Raw genomic sequence first — 27,356 nt, 5'->3', positions numbered from 1 at the left:
AGATTTTGAGATGTGCATCATACAGTAGTGTTCAGAATAATAGTAGTGCTATGTGACTAAAAAGATTAAACCAGGTTTTGAGTATATTTCTTATTGTTACATGGGAAACAAGGTACCAGTAGATTCTCACAAACAAGACCAAGCATTCATGATATGCACACTCTTAAGGCTATGAAATTGGGCTATTAATAAAAAAAAAAAAGTAGAAAAGGGGGTGTTCACAATAATAGTAGCATCTGCTGTTGACGCTACAAACTCAAAACTATTATGTTCAAACTGCTTTTTTAGCAATCCTGTGAATCACTAAACTAGTATTTAGTTGTATAACCAGTTTTTCATGATTTCTTCACATCTGCGAAGCATTAATTTTGTTGGTTTGGAACCAAGATTTTGCTGGTTTACTAGTGTGCTTGGGGTCATTGTCTTGTTGAAACACCCATTTCAAGGGCATGTCCTCTTCAGCATAAGGCAACATGACCTCTTCAAGTATTCTGACATATCCAAACTGATCCATGATACCTGGTATGTGATATATAGGCCCAACACCATAGTAGGAGAAACATGCCCATATCATGATGCTTGCACCACCATGCTTCACTGTCTTCACTGTGAACTGTGGCTTGAATTCAGAGTTTGGGGGTCGTCTCACAAACTGTCTGCGGCCCTTGGACCCAAAAAGAACAATTTTACTCATCAGTCCACAAAATATTCCTCCATTTCTCTTTAGGCCAGTTGTGTTCTTTGGCAAATTGTAACCTCTTCTGCACATGTCTTTTATTTAACAAAGGGACTTTGCGGGGGATTCTTGCAAATAAATTAGCTTCACACAGGCATCTTCTAACTGTCACAGTACTGCGTTGACATGTTCTGTATTAAAGGTGCTCTAAATGGCATTTTAACTCGGAGTGCATATCTTCAATGTTTAAAACATCTTCCATATCCAAAATGATTCAGATAAAATTCCTCATTTTCTTGAATATTACACTGGTCAACTTTTTTTTTTTTTTTTTTTTTTTTTTTCCCCCTTGCATGGCCTTTGGCAACTGATTTAGGGTAATTTTGGGGTGCTGAATCAGAATCTGAGCTCCAATCACAAACCAGGTTCGCGAAATGTGAACAAGAGCCATAATGTTTATGGCGCCAAAGAGGTGTGCAAGACTGCAGCTTTTGCTTCAATGCATGATATGAAAATTATGTTTATATATCTCAAAAGTGTGATGTGATTGGCAAAAACTAACACCACATTTGGATTTAGTGCCCCCAAATTTCCCAACATCTGTTGAAAAACTCCATGCAAGAAAAATCGTGTTGACCAGTGTTATCAATCTGCTTACCAAATTTCATCAACGTTCCCTCAAAACCTTTTTGAGTTAAATGATAGTATCTCCTCACCAGATTTAATTGAAATCCATTCAGTAGTTTTTGTGTTGTCCTACTAACAGACAAATGGCGGTGGAAAAAATGGCCTCCTTGGAGGAAAAACAGTCGCACATGTCATAGTGGAACGACGGCCTGCAGCAGCAGGTGGTGGACCCTGATGGCACATGCAGTGATTTTGAAGTGTTAATTAGCTGGAAAATGGCAGCATGGTGGTGCAATAGTTGGAAATCTTTTGCCTCGCTGTTAGAAGGTTCTGGATTCAAGCCCCTCAATGCCCACTTCCTTTTTGTGTAGTTTGCATGTTCTCCTTGTTTGCGTGGTTTTCTTGTTGGTACTCTGGTCTTCTCTCACCATCAACATGAGTATATTATCTTCTTTCTCCTTGTAGATCTGCAGTTATCAGGAAGGGCATGCAGAGTAAAATGTGCAAAATCAACATGTACATCAATAAAACATCTGCTGTGGTGTTGCTGAGTGAACGGGACACGCGAATAAATAAAACGATTACCCCTAATCAAGTGATTCAACAGTGTTTAAGTGTTTTGCATTTAATTATATTGAATCTGAAAGCTCTGACTCTGTTCAAAAGAAATGACTCTTTGTAATCTTACAACTTAATTTTTACTCTGTATTTTCTTGAGGGGCTGGTAGCTCAGTGGTTAGAACACTGGGCTTCTGTGCAGAAGGTCACCAAAGACTTGAGTCCTGGCTGGGGACTGGCTCTGCACCTGCTGATCCAAATAGCACATCGCCAACACTCAATGCATATTTCCTTCCCACTGTCGCCAAGTGCTTGCTCACAGGGGGTCGTTTTGACCGTTGGGGTTTTTCTGTAATTATTGTATGGCCTTGCCTTACAATATAAAGCGCCTTGGGGCAACTGTTTGTTGTGATTTGGTGCTATATAAATAAAATTGATTTGATATTGGACTCACCTAATGTCTCACAAATCAGTCCAGTTCATCTGATACCAAACTGTGTCTCTGCACGAAAAGATTTAAAGGGGAACTCCAGAATTTTTCAAACTGGGTTCTGTTGTTAGGTTTCGTTGGTTCATTGTTTCACTCTGGACAAAAACTATTTTAACTGGTGCAATATCTATTTAGAACACAAACACAGTCAGTCATGACTACGTGTAACTGTATGGGCAAGCTAAAAATGTTTTTCTGTTGGAAGCAGACTACGGAGCCTCTCATCGACAAATGGCTTGTAATGACTCTGTGGTGAGCAGCTCCATGCTACCAGATGCTTCTAAGGACATGTTTGCCTGCTCACCAGCAATATGAAGGAGTTTATTGCCCGTTTTGTTTAGTGTTTTTTTTTTTAAAGCTTTCCCTGCACAATTACATGATGTCGCTGTTTAGCTCATGACAATGTTTGTACTCAAAATCAATGCTGCACAGTTGGAAATTGCTCTTGCATCAAGTAAAATGATAAACCCAAAGTCATTTCAAAATGGAGCCTATGTTGAAAATAGTAGAGTTCACCTTTAAATCCTCACTGTCCACCTACCATTTGTTAAGCAAGCAGTGGAGTCGGTAAGGATCTAGTCTGCCAATATGTAGACTTGGGTTCAAATCTCGCTCATGCTACCTGTCTGTGTCCTTGGACAAGACACTTAATGTGCATTGTCCCACTCCACCAAGTTGTAAATGGGTACCAACCTTGGCTAGAGAAGTAACCTGCATAAGACTAGCATCTTGTCCAGGTGGAGTCATACACTCATCTGCTTGGCACTATGGGATCTGGAGATGATCGCTGGCATCAACAGACCCCAGGCCCCTATAGGACTTACTTCTGTCCAGGTTTGACCATTGTTGAGGATAAATCAACATCTGGCTTGTTTTTGTAGCTATGGCAAGTTGAAAGAAGGTGAAATCTAAGCTTTGATGGGCCATGCCAAAAGATTCCATCGGATTGAAAATGGAACTTCTAATTTATGGTCTGCCACACTCAACCAACAGTTAAACACAACACGGTTAGCACACTCACATATACTAGCTGCAGTTAACATTCAGTTAGTGGAGGACTGCACAAAACAGAGTGAAACCACTCACTCACTCATCTTCAACCACTTCCTCCAATTAAGGGTCCACGGGGCCTGGAGCCTATCCCAGCAGTCATAGGACGTGAGGTGGGGTACACAGTGAAACCACTTAGTCAAAATGAGCCATTTTTTACGAGAAGACTCAAAATAATTGATTCTTTTTGTTGTGCAACTCTTCTAAAATGAGCCACAGCATCATGTACTCATTTAAAGATGGTGTATGAGGGAGTGAACTCAGTCACAAATGCTCAAACCCACATGAATCATTCCACCAAGTTTTGTGTCCACACGCTGCCTTTGACGCCTCCCTGCGTCCTCTGTTTGACCACAGTCCTGCTGTACGTGCGTAAGGAGACAGAGGAGGTGTTTGATGCAGTCATGCTGAAGAATCCCACGCTGCAAGGCCTGGTGGAAGCTGTAAGTTTGTCATCAACCACTTCTTTAATAATCAGTAATATGACACATCTTTGTCCTGTCGGTGTTTGTGTTCTGTCTCGCTGTATGTCTATGTGGCTTAAAGGACAGGACACCTTTAAAGGGCAACTCCCAACATTTTTTAACCTGGGTTCTATTGTTAGATGTTTTGGGGTTCAACTCTTCTATGGGGACAAACATATTGATAATCAGTCCAGTATTAAATTAGACCACCAACATTGTGAGGGGCTATACAATGTAAGCCTATGGGGCAAGCAAAAAACCAGGGTGAATCACTTCTTGTTGCCACTGAACAGGTGAAGTGTCTGGTACCATGGTGCTGATCCGTACTGAGGTAAACTTGTGCATATTTACCTCCGTAAATGTAAGCAAACTTTTTAAAACTGCAAACGATACAGGCAGGTACTTGCCATAGAATTTTTCTTGCTTGGCATCGCCATTCTCCACTAAGTCGATTTTCAGTGGCAGGCTGTTTCTTATCATTACTGCAGCCCAGAGCCCCATAGATTACATTTTATTGCAGTTTAGCCAATAATGGCACTAAAGTTCTAATTCAATACTGGACCGTATTTACCTATTTATTTAAATGGCTGTTATTGTTTCAGATTTCAGAGAAGTACGAGTTGCCCCTGGAAAAAGTTGGAAAAGTATATAAAAAATGCAAGAAAGGGTGAGTAACAGCTATAGATAAATAGGTGAAATATCTGAAAGTATTAAACATGCAGATAGAAGAACTTTCACAGAAGTATTTTTCATTCATATATGCATACAACCAAACTTGTCTGCTTGTAATGCATCCTAATGTAACCAAGTGACCCATCTCTTGTGGTTCCGGTGGACTTTGAACACCAGACGTCTCACTCTCAGGTCAACCAAAGGTGACTCCTCGCTCGCCAAGCTAGAAGGAAAATCTTTTCAGTCTGGACTTCACCTTGTGACACAGAACTCTGTGTCACAAGGTGAAGTTAGACACACAATCCAACTACTAGTCAATGGGCACCAAATGAAACTGTAGTTTTCATTAATATTGGGTTATTGTGCAAGAAGAATTTGAGGGAAGGGGAACCAAAGCTGCAAAATGAAATGTTACAAAAAGATTGGAAACTAATCTCTGAACCAAACTGGGTCTCAGATGAGCTTCCAGCTTCCACAACATTAAACTGAAATCTAACTTTGAGTTAACCAGAAAAAAATAAAGATGCTGAAAATATAACCTTCACATACTTCACACATACAGAGTCACCAAGTCATGAATCAGCAAGTCTCAAGTCAGCTGTCAAAGACTTGGTGATCATTATGACTCGGGACTTGCAGATTGATGACTTCATTTCCTCCCACCTCTGGCTGGTTAACTTGTGTTAAAACACAGTAAGAACAATGTCAGACTGCAGGTCACAAGCCAATTTCCAGCTAAACCTTTCCTGTCATTTTTAGTTTTGAAGTGTACTGTTATCTGTATGTAATGTTTTTGGCAAGTTATTTTGACTACTGATGAGCATTTTTGCATAAAATGTTCAAAGGGGTTAGCATGAGCACATGTGGCTATTATTAACAGCTACTGATACTAACTGTGGTGAATGTTTTCTTTAACATGGCACATCGAGGTAACTGTGTCCAACATAAATATCAGTATGCTCAGACAAGATACAGTGCATCAGAAACGATTTGCAGCGCTTCACTTTTCCACATTTTGTTACAACCTTATTCCAAAATGGATACAATTTTTTTTCCTCAATTCTACACACAATACCCCATAATAACAATGTGAAAGTTTTTAGATTTTTTGCAAATTGATGATAAAAAAAATTAAACATGTAAGTAAGCTTTATTTATAAAGCGCCTTTCACAAAGCGCTGCACATGGCATACAAAAATCTAAAAATATAAGAAAACAATAAAATACAATATTAGGCTAAAAAGCTAACTTAAAGAAATGTGTCTTTAGTTGCCTTCTAAAAGTATCTATACAATCCAGAGAACGAAGGGCACAGGGAAGCTCATTCCAGAGGCTAGGCTCCACCGCTTTAAAAGATCTGTCCCCGCGAGTTTTAAAACAGGTCCGAGGAACCATCAACAGGTTCTGATTGGACGACCTGAGGCTCCTGGAGGAAGCATAAGGCTGGATCAGGTCCCTGATGTACTCCGGTGCCTGTCCATGCAGAGCTCTAAAAGTCAATACCAGGATTTTGTAATGAATCCTGTAGGAGACAGGCAGCCAATGCAAAGTATTAAGAATAGGAGTAATATGGTCCCTCCTGCGGGTGCGGGTAAGCAGGCGCGCAGCAGAATTTTGCACAACCTGCAGGCGGGTCAACTCCTCCTTATTCAGACAGGTGAAGAGACTATTACAATAATCCAAATGCGATGAGACAAACGCATGAACAATCATCTCAAGCTCTTTTAAAGTCACCATCTTACGGAGCTTAGAGATGATCCGAATTTGGAAAAAACAGTTCTTAACCAGGTAATTTGTGTGCTGCTCCAGAGACATCCCTCCATCCAAAATGACACCCAGGTTACGCAGGCTGCTTTTGACCGTGCAGCTTAGGCTACCGAGATGCTGCTTAATTCCAGGTACATCACTATCTGGTGCTACAATCAGAGTCTCAGTATGTAAGTATTCACAGCCTTTGCCATTAAGCTCGGGTGCATGCTGTTTACACTGATCATCCTTGAGATGTTTCTACAGCTTAGTCTACCTAGGGTAAATTCAAATGATTGGACATGATTTGGAAAGACACACACATCTGTCTACATATAAGATCCCACAGTTGACAGTGTGCGTCAGTACAAATCAAGCATGAAGTCAAAGGAATTGTCTGTAGACCTCTGAGACAGGATTGTCTTGAGGCACAAATCTGGGGAAGGGTACAGAAACATTTTTGCTGCTTTTAAGGTCACAATGAGCACAGTGGTTTCATCTGTAAATGGAAGAAGTTTGGATCCACCAGGACTCTTCCTAGAGTTGGCCACTTGTGTAAAGTGAACAATCACGGGAGAAGGTCCTTAATAAGGGAGGTTACAAAGAACCTGATGGTCACCCTGTCAGAGCTCCAGCATTCCTCTGTGGAGAGAAGAGAACCTTCCAAAATGACAACCATCTCTGCAGCAATCCACTAACAAGGCCCGTATCGTCAAGTGGCCAGATGGAAGCCACTAAAAAGGCAAATGGTAGCCTGCCTGGAGTTTGCCAAAAGGCAGCTGAAGGACTCTGGTTTGAGAGAAAGATTGAATGCCAGGCATCATGTTTGGTGGAAACCAGGCACCATCCTTACAGTGAAGCATGGTGGTGGCAGCATCATGCTGTGGGGATGTTTTTCAGCGGCCAGCTCGGGGAGACTAGTCAGGATTGAGGGAATGATGAATGCAGTAAAGTACAGAAACATCCTGGATGAAAACCTGCTCCAGAGTGCTCTTGACCTCAGACTAGGACGACTGTTCATCTTTCAGCAGGCCAGTGACCTTAAACACACAGCCAAGATATCAAAGGAGTGGCCTCAGGACAACTTTGTGAATGTCCTTGAGTGGCATCATAGTCAAGAAGACTTAAGGCTGTAATTGATGCCAAAGGTGCATCAACAAAGTATTGAGCAAAGGGTGTGAATACTTGCATACATGATTCCTTAGTTTGTTTTTTAATAAATTTGCAAATATTCAAAGAAAATTTCATGTTTTCATTATAGGGTGTTGTGTGTGGAATTTTGAGGGGGGAAAAAATGAATTTACTCCATTTGGAATAAAGCTGTAACATAAAATGTGGGGGGAAAAAATGAAGCGTTGTGAACACTGTAACTTGGAACTTGCAGTGCTAGGACTCGAAAGCGACTTGACAAGGAGTGTTTCACCCCTGCTAACTTTATTTGTATGTTAAATTCACTTGGCTGACCAAAATCGGTCAAGGATATAAATCAAATATGGAGACTGCAAAAGATGATGTGAAATGAAATTATTTCACACTTTTCTAGATGAACTAACTTCAAAGTTTTTGTGTTTCAACATGTTAGGAATGGTCATCCTTAGATGCTATTGTTTTGTTGCAGTGTAAATAATAATTTTGAAGTAAGATTAAAACCTTTAACACCATTTCTGTCTCCTGTCAGGATTCTAGTCCACATGGATGACAACATTATCAAACACTATTCCAATGAAGACACCTTCCAGATCTCCATGGAGGAGTTGGGCGGCATGTACAAACTTATCCTCACTGAAATCTGATTGGACCATTTGGTGGAAGACGACACTCCATACGGTTTACGCGTTTAGTGACGCTATTTGCTCTAACAGTGATTATGGTCTTCATAATCTTTTTTTTGAGATCTATTGGTGTCAAACTGATTTTTTTTTTTTTTTTTTAAATAATGGTCAACCACAGGTATTGAAGAAGCCATAGCTCTTAGACAATGTTAATTAGAGATTTGAATTAACTTTGCAATATCTTTGTGCATGAAAATCAACGTAGGTGGGTTTAATTGTAAGAACGCATGCACTTCAAATATTCAGCATAATGTAAAAAAGAAAAAAAAATGCAATTGTGCAGATTGTTTGGTGCTGCTATACCTCAAGCTATGCAAGCAGCAATGTATCTCTTATTTTAGAATTTCATGAGAAGAAATGGCTCCTCTTTCCAAAACTAAAGCCATCGCACTGATGATTACACAATCTGTAAAGTTTGGTATTTGGTACATAAAATGAGGACAGCAAATTGTTGTTGCCTGGATACTGGATGAGAATTTAAGACTTCAGTGGTTGAGTGTATTAATACTTCAATACGGCAGTATTTAGTGTAAAATTTTTCATCATACAATTAGGATGACTTAATGTAAATGTCCATTTTTTTTAAAAGCAAAGGATGCATTTATGGCTTTTTTTTTTTTTTGTAAATGTCTTGAAAGATATGTTCAGATAATTAATCTGTGTAAGTATTAAATAACATAATGTTAGTTCTCAATGTCTCTCTTGTACAGTAGTTTTCTGACTGTTGATAGGTCAATGAATGTCTCGCACAGTCCATCGATGCTTTTGGAAGTGCAATATGTCTCTTCTGACACATTCAGGGGGAAAACCCTCTATTGCAATATTTCATAATTACAATTAAACAATTGTGTGTGTGTATATAATTGAAAAGGTTAGAAGGATCTATGTTACCTTCCTCCTTGTATCTCAGTACTTAATATCTATATATTTAAGTAAATGGATGTGGGTCTCTTGCTTCTTGTTCTCTTTTAACAATATATAAAGTATATTCATATTTTAATTTCTGTTATACCTAACAATATGTTGGTACTTTTTTTAAGTGAAGTGCTTCCAAAAGTACATGTCAAGGGATTTTTTTTTTCATATTTTGTAAAACATTTTATGCACAGTGTAAAATAAAAGCTTTGCAGTAAAAGCTCTGGTTGAGAATTTTGTTTTGTACTTTACCATTTTAATCACTATATAATTAAGTTTTCATACTTGTCTTTTTTTTTTAGTGACAAACCCTTTATGCACTGAAATATCAGTTTTAACAATGTTGCATCTCATTTTAACTGACTGCACAGTAGAGATGTTGTCATTCTCTTATTTAAATGTTTTTGTTAATGTTAAGACCATTTCAGTGTAACAACTCACACTGGTATAGCTAAGATTTTATAAACTGTTATTTAATAATGGTTTGATGCTTTTTCCATAATCAAATGAGAATATAGATGTATCTTTGTGTTGTCACACACTGTGGTTGCTACAAATAAAATGAGCATCTATAAACCAGCAGGAGTGGCTTCAGAGAAGGGAGTGCTCATGGTCTCCAAAGCCCAGTATACAGCAGTATTTCAACAGTCTAATAAGTTCACTGTCTCACTGTGTGACACACTGATGTATTTAACTTTGGTAAGACTCCAAACTTTGGCGCACGTGGTTTCTGAGGACACACAGGATTGTGGGATGAAACATCACCCCAACAACTGAGACGATTGGGAAAAAACTTCTCCATTTGCAGGCATGTCATGACAAAGCTCATTTATGATCGCAGATTGCACAGACTACATGCTTTGAGCGTAACCACTTTTATTAACCATTTAGAAACCCAATCCTTGCACACTTCTTGTGCCTTGGCTACACTTTTCCAGGAAAGAAAAAGTGTACACAGCCTGGATTGTATCGGCTTTAAAAAAGACACTACTTTTCTGCTGGTGGGGGGAAGCAACAGCTCATGTCTGTCCTTGAATCAAAGTCAGACCACACTTTTCAGAGCCACAACCAAAGAACATCCTTCTTGCAGGGCTCTTTCGTCTACGACAGCTGAAAATCGCACAATTAATATCGACCCTTAAGATACAGATCTCTGATATAGAGACTTACAGTACAACCTATGATGTAACTTTTTCTCTGTTACACCACAACAGATTGGCAAGAAATCTTTTGCATCTTTGTGCCAAAAAGTTATTTAATGCCCCCAGCCAAAAAAAAAAAAAAAAAAAACCTTCAGTTTTTTTACTAATACATTGAAAATGCTTGGAAAGGAAAGCAGGGGTAATTGTCTGCAATATGACTTTAACTGTTATATTTTTGCGCCAGCATTCTCAAAGCCAGATTATCTGAGGGCCACTAGAACAATCAAAAAATAAATAAGATTTTCCATCAGCAGATCAATATATTTTGCCTGACTGTCTCCAGAAAAACACAAAGCTGCCTATACTATAAAATCGTCAAATACAAAGGCATTTGAGTTGATGGCCTGTAGCCATAAATTACAGTATGTTGTCAATAAACTTAAAAATATGATGGCCCAGTTTTTCATCTCACTTACTTTACCTTTTTTTTCTCGTAATATTACGAGATTAAAGTGATATTATGACTTTAGTCTCATAATACAACTTTTTTCTCATAAATTACGACTTTATTCTCATCATATTACAACTTTATACTTATAAAATTACAAGTTTATTCTCGTAAAATTATGACTTTTCTCAAAGTGTAAAAAAAAAATTCAATATGACCCTAAAACGCTGTCATAAAAGGAAGACTTCATGATATGTGCTAAATAGGGCCTCAACACATCCCCAACTGATTTGAAACAAATATTTTAAAACATTCTAGTTGATGTACTGTTGTAGATATTAAAATGCTAAGTGAATGAACACTGTTTTAGAATTTAATCTACAAAGGCTACAGTTGGTCTGTATGTGTACTAGCCTGGATGTTTCCAGTCATAAATGTCAGCCGCCAAACTCATGTCACTTTGATGAACATCAGAATGCAATACCAACCTGTGGCTGTAGCGGTAATCTGGTTCCTAAAGGTTCATATATGGAAACACAGAACAGCTGTGTTTAGTTATAGTTTAACCAACAAAAAGCTACGTTGTCCTCTTGTCCTTCAGTGCAAGGCCATCCCACTTTCACAGCCTGTCTCGTTCCATTTCCCAGTACCTTCTTCCATTTAATGGTATATACCTGAGGAGTCCTTAACCCCACAGCTGGCATCAACCAGCACTTAGTTCACAACTCACACGTGTGATCTGTACTTTTTACTTTTTTATTTTTATTTTTTTTTTTCAGGTTTTAACGATTTCATAAAATGCCATAAACAGTTGAAGATGTATGGAACTATGGTGTGACACTAGATACCATCTAATTTAATTTGTTTTATAAAATTCTACCTTGCTAAAGTGTAAACTGCTCCAAAACTACACAGACACAGTGTGCAGTCACACATGGGTTAATAATGGATAGAACCAATGCATAACCTTCATGTTATTTAATCATTTATTGTCTGGGTAGAGGTGATTGTATAGCTAGCCCAGCTAATAAGCTACCATTGCTAACTAATTTAACCAGCTAAATTAGCATAGGCAAGGCTTAAAAATTGTGACTGTCAAGGTTTCACACAACATGTGCTAAAAAAATCACTCTAGTACATACAATTCACACAGAAACACAAAGAACACACAAAGTAAAACACAAAATAATAGCTACTTGCGGTAACAGCTAGCTCATGCTAGTGATTACTAACAGAATACTTTATTATCCCTCAGGATGTGACAATATTTTTTATGTTTACTAAAGTAAAATATGCAAATGTTTCAGAGCCCCTCAGAAAGTCTTAAGTTGATCTTGTACATATTAAAGCGGTAAAAAGTAGTAGTGGGCGGATCGATCCCAATATCGATAATATTGATACCAACGCTGGTATTGATATTGAACGATCCTCGTGTAAAAAGATCAATACTCAAGCTTTTTTCTCTCCCACATGCACTGACTGCTGCGCACACAGATTCATCAGTCTACTCTCTGTCTGTAAGAGCAGCGCTGCGCTGTGTCACACATCACGGAGCAGCGCACCCTTGTATTGTGGTTTGTCAGCCCTCTACCTCAGGAGATTTTGTTTTAAGTTGTGTTGAGTGATATTTTTTAAACAAAAATGTTGATTGTGATAATAAAGTATTTTGTTGTCACGTACGTTTGGCGATTCTATCCTAGGTTTTTGGATCCTTTGGATCTATGAAGCTTAAATATGAAAAAGTATCAGTATCTGTATTGATATCACCGATACTGGGCCTGTGTTTACTTGGTATTGGATCAATACCAAAATTCCCGGTATCGCCCACCTCTAATAAAAAGGGTTACACTGACAAAAAAAGGAAACATGACTTAAATATGTACATCGGTTGAACATGATGAAGCATAAGAAAATTATGTTATTTGGGCACGTGCGGATGATATACATAATTAAATTGTAAATCCAACAGACATTTTTTTTCTGTGGTGCAGCTATGATGTTGCAGTTGCTTTTTTAGCATCCTTCAGTGGCTGTTAGTGAAATTTGTGCACCAGCTGGTATATTTAACCGCGCTGGGGATACTCCCCCTTACTGATTCTAATCCTGGAGTTCCTGGGTTGGGGGAGTTGGCTGGACCGAGGTGGCATGTATGTGGAGGCACACACAGGGCCAATGTAACCTTTCCTCTAGATTCCCTAGCGAAGTTGAAGCGGACTGCCCCACTTAGATCACAAACAGGCTGCTGTACTCGGATGGCCTTGGCTGCCTGTCATGCCTGAGCGCTAACTTGTTTAGCTGTAGCTCCTCCCTCTTCCACCTCATTGCTATCACTGGAACTCCATGGCCTGAAACTGCACAGTTGGCCCTTGTTGCTTCTTGAAGTCAGGCTTATGTAAGTCATACTGGGGCACGGCCTTCATCGGTGGCCATGTGCTACACCTGCTACCCTCCATACCGCCATAGGCAAACCATACACACAAATCTAAATTTAAGGCAAGGGGTCTTCATATAAGGTTTATTCATTTATAAATAAGAAAGACCAGAAGTATGAGTTTTGCAGATTTTAAATTGGCGCCTTTTCCATATCACCCAAATGGTCATGTTTGATGGTCCAATGACCCCTTTGTCAACAAGCCCCAAACCAACAACCCCATGGCAACCCACCACTCTATATGGCAGGTCTAAATATACCAAAAGTCTGTTCAGGTTGTTGAAAATACCTGTACAATTAATGGTAAACAGTGCAATTCAGTGTAAATGTGAATATGATGTGAACACATAATGTAAATCAGTTTGATTCCTTCTGCTTATGTGGTTTTCAGTGATGAACGCATGATTACCATCCACTAAAAATGTCTCTGTTGGTAAAAGTAAGTCCCTTCGGCTGCTCCCTTGTTTTGTACTCGGGGTCGCCACAGCAAATCCAAGGTGGATCTGCATGTTGAATTGGCACAAATTTTACACTGGATGCCCTTCCTGATGCAACTCCACATTACATGGAGAAATGTGGTAGGGGTGGGATTCGAACCGGGAACCTTCCGCACTGAAACCAAGTGCGTTAACCACTTGGCCACCACCCCTACCAAAAATGTCTCACTTGGTAAAACAAGTAAATCTGCATATTTACCCCACTAAAAGTAAATAAATTTTTTAAATAACCAAATATACAGTTAGCCGCTTACCTGAGTCACAGTCCATTTTGTGCCACTGGTGAATTGCCAACGGGGAGCTCGTTAGGCATTTTCCCCATGATACCAGACGTGATGGTGTTTTGCTTCTAATTCAGTATTGTACTGATTAATTTGGTTTTTATCCCAAGTAAAAAGATTAACCCAAAAACATATAAAAAGAGAGCCTAGGTTGAAAAATGCCAAAGATCCCGTTTTTAAACTTGACTTCCAAAGTTGTTGCTAAGATTAGCGGCGTAGTGAGTGGCTAGTTCACACACCGTATTCTTGTTTTCTTTCCAAATAAAACAGAATGTCTCATCAGTGGCTAACCCAAAGGCCCAGGAACACGATGGTAAACTAATAATAGCTTATGAGACAAGTTACCGCCTGAGGAAAATACAGTATTGACCTTGATTGTGCTCTTACTTTTCCGGCACAACACACATTTAGTCATGTTACAGGACCCAGTGAGGTTACGTTACAAAGGCAATGTCAATTACGAAAATGTTTCATTTTCACTACACTTTGTCGTATGTCCAGAGTTTATTGCAATAATATGCTTTCTTCTTTTTTTTTTTAGAATATATGTTATATTGCAATTTGTAAAGGGTTGTTATGTCTATAGAAAAATCTTTAACTGTGCAAAAGAGCTCTGGAGGTCAGTTCTACATCAGAATTCCTAGAAAAGTGGTTAAGAGGTATTGCGTCTCTGGGCTACACCGACAGAAACAACAGTCAGTGAGATCATGGCCCACAGTTTTTTTTTTCTCTCTCTCTCTCTGCTCATGTTCATTGGTTTCGCAGAAGCGTAATCTGCTTTTACAATGTTTACTTGGTCACTCACCTTTACCGTTTACTGCTCTGCACAGCAAAAACCAGAGTGTTGAAGCTGCAGTGTGCAGGATTTCAGGGTATTCGCAGAAATGGAATACAGCATTCATAACCGTTCACTGGTGTATAATTAATGACCTACAACAATGAATCAGTGTGTTTTCATAAGTTTAGAATAGACCCTTCATATCTAGATGGGAGTGGGCGCCCTCATGGTAGCCGCCATGTTGATACAGTAACCCAAAAATGAACATTGTTACATCATCTTTCAATTCATCGCTACATTTGTAGTGAGGCCAGAAGACTGAAGAAAAAGAAGAATCAGTGGTTACTCACCTATGCACTGCCTGCTGGTTGCTACTGCAGGCTAAAGGAGGGTAGACACCGATTCCACAGCTGGCCAGTGGGGCTTGTCAGGAATCAGTGACATTAATCGGCTCAGGGTATCTCGGCACATCTGCAGCTATCAACATTGGCCATTCACCCACTTCCACCCACTGATCTACATTTTTGCTATCCAAGCTCTTCCTTCCTTCTGCAGGCCAATGAATCTGATGTTGGCTGTTGCATTAGACCTGGCAGGATCACTGATGGGTCACTAGGCTGGCATGAGAAAGACAGAGCCAGTCGCCTTACCCAATGTAATGCCATGCATGGTGAGATAAGACAGGCGGTGTTGTGCCTCCACCGGTCTGCTTCTCTAGACATCCACATCTAATTCCAAGTGGTGCACAGGTGTGCCACAGACGTGGTAGACATGCAGACTGCCCCGCAGTGACAGCTCTGGTGTTTGGTGATGCCAACTGTTGACTAGTGGTGTGGTTTGTCCACATGCCATCTGATGATGTGCCATTGTCCACAGAGGACCAAGGATGTCCTGCTGCAGTGCCTCCGGATGCATTTTATCAACATGCCCAGGTTGTGTTATGTGGGTGGTTATTTCATGTGTGGGTTTTTGTATTTTAATTGTGTTCATGTTTGGGTTTATGTTTTTGTTCAGGGTTTTTGGTTTTTTTTTTGCTTTGTGTTTGTCTGACTGCACACTCTTGTCTTGTGCTTTGGGTTTGGTCCGGGTGTGCCTTGTCCCTTCTGTTTGCCACGCCTCCTTCCTGATTGTTCTCACACACCTGTGTCTCATTTTCCCTAATCACCACCTGTGTTATTTAAGCCAGCTCTCATTCACAGTTTCTTGATCTTGTTTTTGCCCTGCTGTGTACTGAACCTTTTTACCTGTTTATTGACCTCACCTTTGTCTCATGATTTGGATACCATTGCTGTTTTTGCTCACCTTTCTGTGTACCAAGCACTGCATGATTTTTCAGTAAATCCATTTTTACACTCTACTCCTCCATGTGAGTCTCCCATTTGTGTCTAGCCTTTTTTTGGGTCCAGGATCCTGATAAGTTGGGATGCAATTTAATGACTTGCCAAGTTCTGCACTATTACCAGCACAGAGAATAGTGCCAATTTGAGGCAACACAGGTTTAATTAAAACTAAGGATTTGCTGTGTAGACTTGAGCATCACTTCATTTAACAGAAGGGCTGACTCCAACCATAGAGATCTCTATGGGTCCAATACTGGGTGGCATTCTTATGAAAGTGCACCACAAAAGCAGAGGTGCAGGGCCCAGGCAGCTCCTCACATCAGGGGCTAGAAAGAACACATGAGGACGATGAAGACTAAATAAATAAATACTTTAACTAAAAAATAATAAATTCAATTTGAAATAAAAATGTGATTATTATTATTATTTTTATTATATTACTATTAATTCACCAACATGGGGTGTGAAGCCAATATATTCTAAGTGTGGGTCCCAAGCCTGGGTAAATGAGAAGGGTAGAAGGAGGTGGGGTCTTTACCTTAAAGTTTGTCAAATTTCAGCCACATGAGGTGTGCAGCCAGTACACTCTGAGTGCTGATCCCGAACCCGGATAAATAACTAGGGTTGTGTCAGGAAAGGCATCCAGCGTAAAACAAGCCAAAATAAAGATGCAGACTACAAATCGAATTTTCATAACAAAGAATATTTGTAAGACTGAAGGGGAAAGTCTACAAGACACTAGTGAGACCAGCTATGTTTTACTGCTTAAAGATGGTGGCACTGACAAAAAGACAGGAGGCAGAGCTGGAGGTGGCAGAGCTGAAGATGCGATTGTCTTTGGGAGTGACGAGAATGGACAGGATTAGGAATGAACATATTCAGAGGGACAACTCAGGTGGGATGGTTTGGAGATAAATATATAAATTTCAATTTCAAATTTATTAATTTATATAGCGCCAATTCACGATGAAATCGTCTCAAGGCGCTTCACACAACATAAAAAAACTGAATTCAATTTTTTTTTTTATATAAGGTCATGTGCTGAATTTGCACTAAGATGCTAATATGTTTTTGCTGATTATGTATTTGTATTTTCATGTTGATCTATTATGTGGTTGTTTTTGATGCATGAGTTGTATGTGTTGGATGTGTTGTTGTGCAGCAGACCCCTCTGTCCAAGGCAAATTTCTCCTTAGAGAGACTAATAAAGACACTTTGACATCAGAGAGGTGAGATTGAGATGGTTTGGACATGTGCAGGAGGGACCCAGGGTATATAGGGAGAAGGATGCTGAGGATGGAGTCACCAGGCAGGAGGAGAAGAGGGAGACCAAAGAGGAGGTTTAGGGAAGACATACAGGTGGGTGGTGTGACAGATGGATATCCAGAGGAAAGGGTGAGATGGAAACAACTGATCTGCTGTGGTGCCCCCTAACAGGAGCAGCTGAAAGAAGGAGAGGAACATTATTATTATTATCACAGAATAATTTGTTGAGGTTTGGTCATTTTTCTTGCAACATGGCTTTTTCTTCTTTAATGTGTCTAAAGAAGCAAGATAAAGATTAAAAAAAAAGTGGGCCAACAAAGGAATTGTATTTTTGTGTATGTTTGAGGGACCTCAGCAGTCAGAATGCAGCTGTTTGCTGTGAAATCACAATATAGGCTGAGGACGGATTTCTTACGAGTGTGATTGATTATAAATTGAAGGCAGTTGATGAGACTGATAAAACAAGAAAAGGCCCAGTTTGTGGGTTTATGATGTTTTGTTGTGATGACAGTTAAGCCTTTGTTTATAACAAACAGCCGCACACACAACGGAGAAAGCACTTCATCTGGTGCAGCTGTGGAATTTAAGTGTCGTGGGAAGATATGGGACAAATTATATTCCTGTACGTTCCCACAGAGAGTGTGGAAAACTCAATGAGTTGTCAGTAACCTTTAATCTCAAAAAAAAAGAAAAAAAAAAAAAGGAAATGTAATAACTCATTAAACATTCCTAAAACTGAAACAAACTTTTTATTTGTGATACAAAGGAGCCTTGGAGGTGACATTTATGACAGACAAATTCTGCTTGATTGATTGAATTTATTTAACAAAACTGAATGCATAGACATAAAATAAATACATTTATAGATACATGAATGACACAAGAAAGTGAAAAAACTTATTTCCATTGTGGTGTACCCACAAAAATATCAAATAACATAATGAAAAGCATACAGGTAATAATAAAAATAAATATGTATAGTACACATAACAAACGTGGGAAACAAATAATTGGTATATAACATCAAAAAATTAATTGTAGATTAAAAATAAATAAAAACTACATTTTAAAAAGCAAATGTACCTGCTAATCAGTAAATAAATGTACATTCACTTGACACACTTGTTGTGATATGCTGATATCATCTGAAGATAGGTTTTAATTAATCTCATGTTACTTTCATCTTGGAATGAAACTCACTTTTAATAAAGAAGTACACAAATATTTTCTTTGACAGGCCATAAATTAATCTAAAAGAAGTGTTATGGCTCAAAAATGAATGTTCAAGTGTGAATTAAAACACACAATCATAATTAAATGCATTATATTTTACAGGAGATGAACATTCTACATATAAAAATAAAACTTAAAAATATAACGCAATGCTAAAATACCCTCAGCCGTATGAGCCTTGTGTTCTTTATAATTTGCCGTTGTTTAATTAATTATTAAGATCCTGTTGTCTTATATACAATTTGTACATGTTCAAAAAAGCCCATTTATTAATCAGTCAATCAAAAACAATATTTACATTTTAACAGCGTCTGCAGGAGGCTTTGCGTGTGAGTGTACAAGAGCTTTTGACAAAAGCAGAAGTTATGCAAATCAAGGAATATTTATAGATCACCCTCTGTGCATTTGCTGGAATTGAGACAAATTTAACTCCATAGGAAGTTAGCTTTAAGTTAGCTGAAGTTAGTGTGCACGCTAATGCCGCAAAATGTGTTATCAGGTTACAAAAAGAGCCTTTTCAGTTTTAGAACTGTTCTCGCTATCTTTTACATAATATATGACAAAGAGGATATATTTACACACAAACTAAACAGTTTTGTAGCTAGCTACCAGCCTGTGACGTCACTATGCTAACATCCGTGCAATAAGTTCAGATGTGTTATTAGGTTCCAAAAACTGCGTTTTTGGGTTTTAGAAGTGTTTATTTCTCTCGAGCTTTCACATAATATATGAGAGACATGCCTATAAACACAAAGCAAAGCAGTTTTGAAGAGCCTAGCCACTGACATCACGTTGCAGCTCTACTCTGATTGGCTGTCATCCCCCGCCACTCAAAAACAAAGCAGAACAGATTCAAACAGAATGTGACTTTTTAACCTCTTAAAATATGTCAAGGTTAGCCATCTTTGAACTTGTCCAAGGTCTGTGTCCCAAGAATGTTCCCTGTGAATTTGAAGACTGTGGCAGTAACAGAACTGGACTTACGCTGAACACAGACAGACGGACACACACACCCGACTGCCATATGTTGGCCTCGGGTAATAACTAAAACACTACTAGTCCATGGGCCCAGCAGGTTGTCGGTGGCCAACCAACATTTACAAACCAGCTCAGTGTACCATGGCCTACACAAAAACGTATGACAGCCATCTCATGGTGGTAGGTATAGGCAGGGGTCAATGAAGGACTACACAGAGGTCAGAATTTAAAAATGGTCCAGTCATATTGAAACATATACCATATTATTTGTCTGATCATCAAGATTCCAAAAAAGCCGTAGTTTGGACTATCTGTGAGTGAATGTTATGGCGTTACGGGGCAAAAATAGCAAAAATGGTGACAAAGGTCAATTTCAGTTTGTATAGGGGTCAAAAGTAAAAGTTGCTCCACTTTTAATGAAGAATGATGCAAATTATTGGTTGAACTAATAAGCTTCTAAAAAGGAACAGTTTACACCATCTGGCATGAATGTTACAAGCTAACATATGTCATATGTCAAAGAATCCAATGGATGTCAACCTTGTTTGACCTATACTTTAGAGACCAAGCATTCAACACAGTCAAAACTATTAAATTTATTAATCCAACCAGGTCAACCAATAATAAGCCTTTTTACACTCTCGTTCGCTCGCTTCGGGGTCTGACGCGCGAGGTCAAAGAGCAAGAGGTGTAAACTGCAGTCTGGAGGCATCATGACTGACTGTGGGCAGCGAGAATGACAGAGACTTTGATGATTTTTCCCATTGGACTGTTGATTCCTTGAAAGATTTTTGTGAAAACGTGGTATTGGTGTTCAAGGAAGAAAAACTGAAGCTTATGCTGCACATGAACTGAAAATTCAGATTTTGCCTGACTCGACCCAATGCCAACCCGGGCAGTGTCTATACGTAAACATAGAATCAGCTGATGCTGTTTCTCTTTGCGGACCTCTATAAATCTTGTGCACTACGTTCATATTTCTGAGTGCGTGAAATAAATTATTTGTGAAGAATAAAATTAATCATGGATCTGGTTGGTGAATGGCGGCTGAATGGTGTCTCTAGTAAATAATCATGAAGTAACTTCCTGGAACATATCCCTGCATGTTCTGTGTCATTTATTAGTCTTATTGGCACATGTGCCTGTGATTTGAATCAATGTACTGTATAATGAACACAGGTGGGCTAAAACACAGTGATTTGTATCACAACAGAGCAAGGCGACAGATTATGCTGCCTTTTAAAAGATGACGACGGCAAATCATTCCCCGACCCGATATCCGAACTCGAGTCCTGGCTGGATGATTAAGAGCAGCATGACTCGATGGCCACGTGCAAATGACACTTAAGGCACCATGACACGACTGCTGCACAATTTGCCAGGCCAACGTGACCTGCTGGATGCCGCTGAATGCTGCATTCTATAAAATAATTATTTCGTAGTGGATTTGCTCTCAGAGATTGGCTGATAAAACCATCTCTAATCATTCGGGAAGCACAGAGGAATTTTCTCCAGCAGCTTGCCATGTGCGCTTCTTGGTGTGGAAAAAGCTTTTGGGATAATCTCAAAGGTAATTATTTTTAATATTTATATTGTAATGGCTTGGTAAAACAGTTGCATTTTCACTCCATCTTATAAGCAAAAATTATGTTTATTATGGATTTAGACAGTTGTTTGATTGACAGTGTCACTGACCGACCGAGCGTCTGTTTACGTTTTTACACCTCTTGACCTTTGAACCAACCTGGTCACGCATGCGCATTCCCAGAGTGTGAAAAGGCTTATGTGCACTAGAGGTGGGCGATACCGGGAATTTTGGTATTGATCTGATACCAAGTAAATACAGGCTCAGTATCGCCGATATCAATACCGATACTTTTTCATATTTAAGCTTCATAGATCCAAAGGATCCAAAAGACCTAGGATAGAATTTCGCCAAACATTGTACGTGACAACAAAATACTTTATTATCACGATCAACATTTTTGTTTAAAAAAATATCACTCAACACAACTTAAAACAAAATCTCCTGAGGTAGACCCGCTGCTCCGTGTTGCGTGATACAGTGCAGTGCTGCTCTTACAGAGAGTCAACTTTGATGAATCTGCGTGTGCAGCAGTCAGCGCATGTGGGAGAGAAAAAAAGCTTGAGCATCGATCTTTTTACACAAGGGTCGTTCAATATCAATACCAGCGTTGGTATCGATATTATTGCTATTAGGATCGATCCGCCCACCTCTAATATGCACCACTTTTTTTTTCTTACAAAAATAGAAGCAACTGTATCTTTGAGTGATCCATTGAGCAATCCATAGAAATTAATCAACAGCAATTATGATAATAAAACCTACACACAATTAAGACAGCATGCCAGTGTACTCCATCTTCTGTGCTGGGTAGTTAAAACAAAACAAATAAACAAACAAAAAAAACCAGAGCATCTTGAATGTAGCAACAAACAAAAAAAACATTCCTGTTATTGTGCCACCTTACATGTTGCACAGTATTGCATCAAGCAATCAGCTCCCTTTCATTCCCACAGTCAGTGAACGCAGCATAGACCGAGCCGACCTTTAGCCTAGTTTAACGGACGCCAGTTCATCGGGTTTATCCCGACACGGCTGACTCTCACGGCCACGCCCACCAGCAGCCACGCACCCTATTTCCTCCAACCGCCCAGCGGCCACGCACTGTTCACGCAGCTTCTCTTTTCCCATTGGCCCACGCACCGCGCGTACTCGCCTGTGATTGGTAGAGTGTTGCCACCCGCCGAGGCGTGTTGTGAGTTTTGTTTTTCTTTTTCTTTTTTTTTCCCCTCTCTCTCTCTCCGCCCCGTGTTTTACTCACACAGCTGAGAGGAAAAAAGAAAAAAGAAAAACCCACCTCGGCTCGTATCGACAACACACAGCAGGCGTTTCTTTGTTCTCTTCTGTCTTCGGCAGCAGAAAGGTCATATTTATACAATTAATTATTGATGACATCTAGAAAATTTCAAGAAGTGGATTCAGAGGAGGTAAGACTTTTCACCTTTTATTTTTCCGTCGCATCATAGTTATAGTCATGAAGCAACATTTTACATTAATGCCTATTTTAAATTATCTAAATATTTTTAAATAAATAAATGCATTCTTTTGTTTCAATAATTTGGCAATTAATTTATTTATATCTATGGTGGTCTAAAATTAATTTAAAGGTGTCAGTGACAGATTATTAACAGGTGACAGTTATTAAATGCTTAAAAAAATTGTTTTTATTAATTGACATTTTTAACAAATGTGTCAAATAAAGTGGTTACTTCCTGATGCATAGGTGCTTTATGGGGGTTTTCACATGGCTCTTCTGGACTACACGTCACTCTTGGGTTATAATTGGTCATGGGAGGAGTCCTGGTCCTCAACCAAAATAAGTGCTGCTTGAGCTCGGTTTAAACTCACCAACAGCAGCATCAGATAGGCCCGAGAAGCCAAAAGCTAGGAACAGCAACCGCGCAAGCGACATAAGAAACTCCTCCTGCTCTAGTTCAAATTGACAGAAACGATGGCTTTTGTTCATGAAAGTTCAGATCTGAGTGGTGTTAGCGGTGCTCAACGCTTGCTTCATTATTGCTAGTGTGACACACAGTTGAAAAATATTAAGTAATACTTATTGGACTGCTCCTTTCAGGCAGAGTATATGGACCGTTGTGGAAAGTCGAAGAGACGGCGGTATGATGATGGACAGTCCATCTGTCCCGTTGGCCTGGAGTACACTGATCTGGAGGCAGCTGAGGCTCTGGTGTGTATGAGCTCCTTGGGCCAGAGCTTCTTCCTCAGCAGCAACAGGCTGAACCCGTGTAAACCCAGACCACTCACACCGGCTTCGGACTCTTGTGACTCCCTGCTGCCCCCGGAAATCCCAGAGCCCCCGAAGGACTTCGTGTCCCTCTCCTCACTGGTAAGAAACTTAAGTGTGAGGCTTTTGGCAGGTGGCTTCAAAGAGTTGTTATACTTGGTGGGGGCATAATTTATCTACAAGCCTACCTATATTGACCTACATGATGTAAGAATCTGAATCCGAATAGAAGAATCAGAATCAGAATAGGCTTTATTTGCCAAGTATCTACAAGAATAGAAGGAATTTGACTCCGGTTTCAATCTGAATTAAATGTGCTAGTATCAGGTATGAGAATTCCTTGTGTATCCGTGGATGTCCAAGTTTGAGTGAGACCGGTGTCCCATGGCAGTTATGGCGATTGATGCAAGGGACCCACGTAGTATATTCTGGCGCTGGATAAGGTACGTCGTTATTAGCCGATGTAGATTTTGGTCAGTCAGCTGTGTTGACATCGAGTAAGTGTAGCTACAGGAGATGATTGGTCAACATCAAACTATATCAACCAATAAAGATCTGCTACACAGATCGCTCATATTATTCGCTGTAATTGCAGCAGGACATCCGGGACTCCCATCATGCACCCACTTATGGCTTTGGGTCACACACCTAAAAAGCAGTGAATAATACGTATATCAACTTTAAAAATCTGTTTTTCTTCCAGTTCACAAAGCTTAATTAAAGGAAGAGACACCGTTGTATCAATATATGTATATCGTCTATCAGTTTGGTGTTGTGATGCAGATGTGCTGTATAAAAAGAGCAGATGTTGTGAGGGGAGTAAAATGTGGTTTGAACTTTACCCAGAATTCCCACTGACATACGTAACTTTAGTTGGAACCTCAGAGAGGTCGTTGTAATTCTGTGTACATTTATCGTCTTTCTTTGTTTTGCAGTGTATGACTCCCCCGCACAGCCCCAGCTTTGTTGAGACGTCTACAACCAGCAGTGGTCTCCAGTCCACCTCTACGACGACATGTAGCCTGACCTCACAGCGTTCTACATTTGGGCTCCATCAACCTGGCTTGGTACCCATTGCTGAAAAAACCCCCTCCCTTCCCCATCCTCCACAGCGCTGCAGGGCTATGGCGACAAGTGTCATCCGTCACACCGCAGACAACAGCCCCTGCCAACCCCACATTCCAGCAGCCCCCCATTTAGAGAAAACTGGAGACACAGTGTGCCATCAGCAGGACGTTGGAAAGACTGAGCAGATCACCAAACATCCAACCCCTCCTGCTCTTCAGCTGCCCAGCTCTTCAAATTCCCATACGGACAGCGCCTCCGCCCCCACTCCTGTCAACACCCAGCTGCAAAACAGCACACCCACTCCCCCTGCTCCTGCAACCCTCACCAGCTCTCAAATCATCTGCCAGATGTTCCCTATCAACAGTCAGACAGGAATATTCTCAGCATTTATCCCCAGCGCAGTGCAAGCGTCTGCTTCTGGAATGCGGACCACTGCCATGCCCATTGTCCCCCAACCCACCTCTGCTAAAGCTGCACCTGTCCAGCAGCCATTTGTCGTGAGCTCGACGGTTCCCCAGGGCACAGTGATGCTGGTTCTCCCTCAGTCCTCTGTGGCTCCGCCTCCTCACTGCCCACAGACTGTCATGACCCTGGGCAGCACCAAGCTGCTACCTCTGGCTCCGGCACCTGTGTACGTGCCGGCAGGGACCGGCAGCACTACAGCAGCCACCAAGATGGATTTCTCCCGCAGGAGAAACTACGTCTGTGACTTCCTAGGGTGCAGAAAGACATACTTCAAGAGCTCGCACCTGAAAGCTCACCTGAGAACACACACAGGTGAGATTTTAGAGAGCAAGCAAACGTCTCCTGTAACTACTATGACCGCATCATGACTCACTTGTTGACTCTTTCTTTGTCACCCTCCCTCAGGCGAGAAGCCCTTCAGCTGCAGCTGGGACGGCTGTGATAAGCGGTTCGCCCGCTCAGATGAGCTGTCCCGTCACCGGCGCACCCACACCGGTGAAAAGAAGTTTGTGTGCCCCGTGTGCGAGCGCCGATTCATGCGCAGCGATCACCTTACCAAACACGCCCGCCGCCACATGACCACAAAGAAAATTCCCGCCTGGCAAGCTGACGTCAGGAACCTAAACAAAATAGCTGGTGGCAAAACACTGCCCTCCAAACCAGGCCTGGCCACGCTAAGCATGCTGGTACCTGCTGGCTCAAAGTAGGAGGCGAGCTCTGCCTTCCAGTACTCACGTAGAATGCCACAGGGACACAGGGCTGCTGCTATTTTACTCAAGGGAATAAAAGAAAACGTGCACTGGACTTTTTCTTCTCTCTACTTCTTATTTGTACATCAATTTCTTTTTTAAATTTCTTTGTTTACTTTCAGATTGCTGACAATACAAATGCACTCACGCCAAAGCCTTTGTATGAAATTTGTTGAAAACATTTCATCACCCACCCACCCCCCCCGTGCCTCTTTAGTGGTCAACCGCTCCCGCATTCGGAAAGCCGGTGCTTCCCAGAAACCCTTTCAGTCTCTCACAGTTGTTTTTTGTTTTTATGTTTGTTTGTGTCATGTGTGTCTCGTGTTATGAAATGCATTTATTTGTCACAGTTGGGAATTTATTAATATGACAGAAATAAGGAAATAATCACTACGATTATACTTTGATTATGTCTGTTTAACTTTTCATATTATTTAATACACATTTGTAATAAAACAATTTAAATGAGTCACTTCCTTGTCGTGCTGCTTACTTCCCGCCATAACTGGTGACATTTCTGATAAGTGTGTGTGCGTGTGTGTTATCCAAGAGAGCCGCAAGTTGAGATGAAGGCGTTGTCGGTAATCTTTTCCTGGCTGCAGTCCACGCACGAACACAGAACGGTGACTACCCACATCTTGTGTGCGTCACGCTGTGACTCCTCCCACCGACCACTTTGTGTCAGCTGTGGAAGGCCGAAAGTGCTGACAAGCCTGCTGGCTGAATGCTTCCCTCCTTTGGTCACGCTGGCTGAGGACATTATTTGGTGGGCATTAGCGTTGTGGACAAATACGTGATGAGTCAGCATAGACAAATCAGCCTTGAATCACAGTTCACTAACTTGACAGCTAATTGCGTTCAGCTCTCTCACAGGCTTTGTGATGTAGACATAACAATGTGCCAGAAATCCCCTGCTGGTAATTTGTATTTGACATTTGATTACTCATCCCTGGGGAAAATCACATCTGGCCCAAATGAAGGATCATATTTTTACCCAAGGCCAAAATATGGCCATCGGGTATTGTGAAGGCTTTTCGTCCATCCGTCTGTCTGTCTGTCTGTGCTCAGCACGAGTCCAGTCCTATTACTGCCAGGGTCGTCAAATTCACAGGGAGCATTCTTGGAAGTTCAAAGATGGCTAATCTTGACCTATTCTAAGTAGGGTTGCCACAAACGATTATTTTGATAATTGACCGATTATTTTTGCAATTTGTCGACTAATCAGATCATACGTAAATTGTGGCTTACTGTACCAGCATGCATCTGCTCTTATAAAACCATCATTAGCTTCAAGCTTGAAGTGTTTAAGGTATGTGCTAACTAAAAATAAATACAATTAAGATGATAGTTCATTCAACGTTTACTCTGTAACAAAGTCATCCACTGTTTTTTAGCACAGTAACGTAGCATTATAAAACATTAGCATGATCACATTTTGTATTCAAACATGACATGCTGTTATAACGTTACAGCAAACACGTGTACTAGGCTAATTAAATCGTCATTGTTAATGTTTACAGCTAAGTAAGTAGTTCACTAGTATAAACATTAATGTTAGCAGCTAACTAGCCAATTAGCTTACAGAGACAGCTCTCACTTCGTCAGAATCAGCCACGTTACCTTCTCAGATGATCCTGCATCCTGTTGTACTGCTGTAGCAAGTTCTGCCTTGCAGATTTTGCATTTCACATTTTTCTGTTTAATTAGGTTAAAATGCTCCCAAACTTTTGAGCTTTGTTGCTGGTGCCGCTGACCGAATGGTCCCCCCTAAAAATCTGTCCGCCCTGCCCACATTGCATGTGTCATTAGCCGCGGTTCAC

General features: G+C 40.4%; 2 protein-coding genes across 5 annotated transcripts in view; both read left to right on the top strand.

Annotated features, from left to right (window-relative positions):
• grhl1 (grainyhead-like transcription factor 1) overlaps nt 1-9,252 on the top strand; it is a 35,795-nt gene extending 26,543 nt beyond the window's left edge. For all 4 annotated transcript variants that reach the window (XM_034159380.1, XM_034159377.1, XM_034159379.1 and 1 more), the window contains exons 14-16: nt 3,759-3,844; nt 4,468-4,532; nt 7,962-9,252. In XM_034159380.1, coding sequence (XP_034015271.1) covers nt 3,759-3,844; nt 4,468-4,532; nt 7,962-8,076 — 266 coding nt within the window. In that variant the 3' untranslated portion in view covers nt 8,077-9,252. The remainder of the gene's footprint in view (nt 1-3,758; nt 3,845-4,467; nt 4,533-7,961) is intronic.
• A 13,000-nt stretch (nt 9,253-22,252) lies between these two features.
• On the top strand, nt 22,253-26,004 carry klf11b (Kruppel-like factor 11b). Its single transcript, XM_034159376.1, has 4 exons — nt 22,253-22,436; nt 23,087-23,356; nt 24,190-25,099; nt 25,193-26,004. The coding sequence occupies exons 1-4, from the start codon at nt 22,398-22,400 to the stop codon at nt 25,492-25,494; spliced, it is 1,521 nt and encodes a 506-aa protein (XP_034015267.1). The 5' UTR covers nt 22,253-22,397; the 3' UTR covers nt 25,495-26,004.
• The last annotated feature ends 1,352 nt before the right edge of the window (nt 26,005-27,356 follow it).

The sequence above is a fragment of the Thalassophryne amazonica genome, chromosome 19 (genome assembly GCF_902500255.1).
Source record: "Thalassophryne amazonica chromosome 19, fThaAma1.1, whole genome shotgun sequence".
NCBI lineage: Eukaryota > Metazoa > Chordata > Actinopteri > Batrachoidiformes > Batrachoididae > Thalassophryne > Thalassophryne amazonica.
The sequence above is the reverse complement of the archived record's forward strand: the minus strand, read 5'-3'. Positions and strand labels throughout refer to the sequence as shown.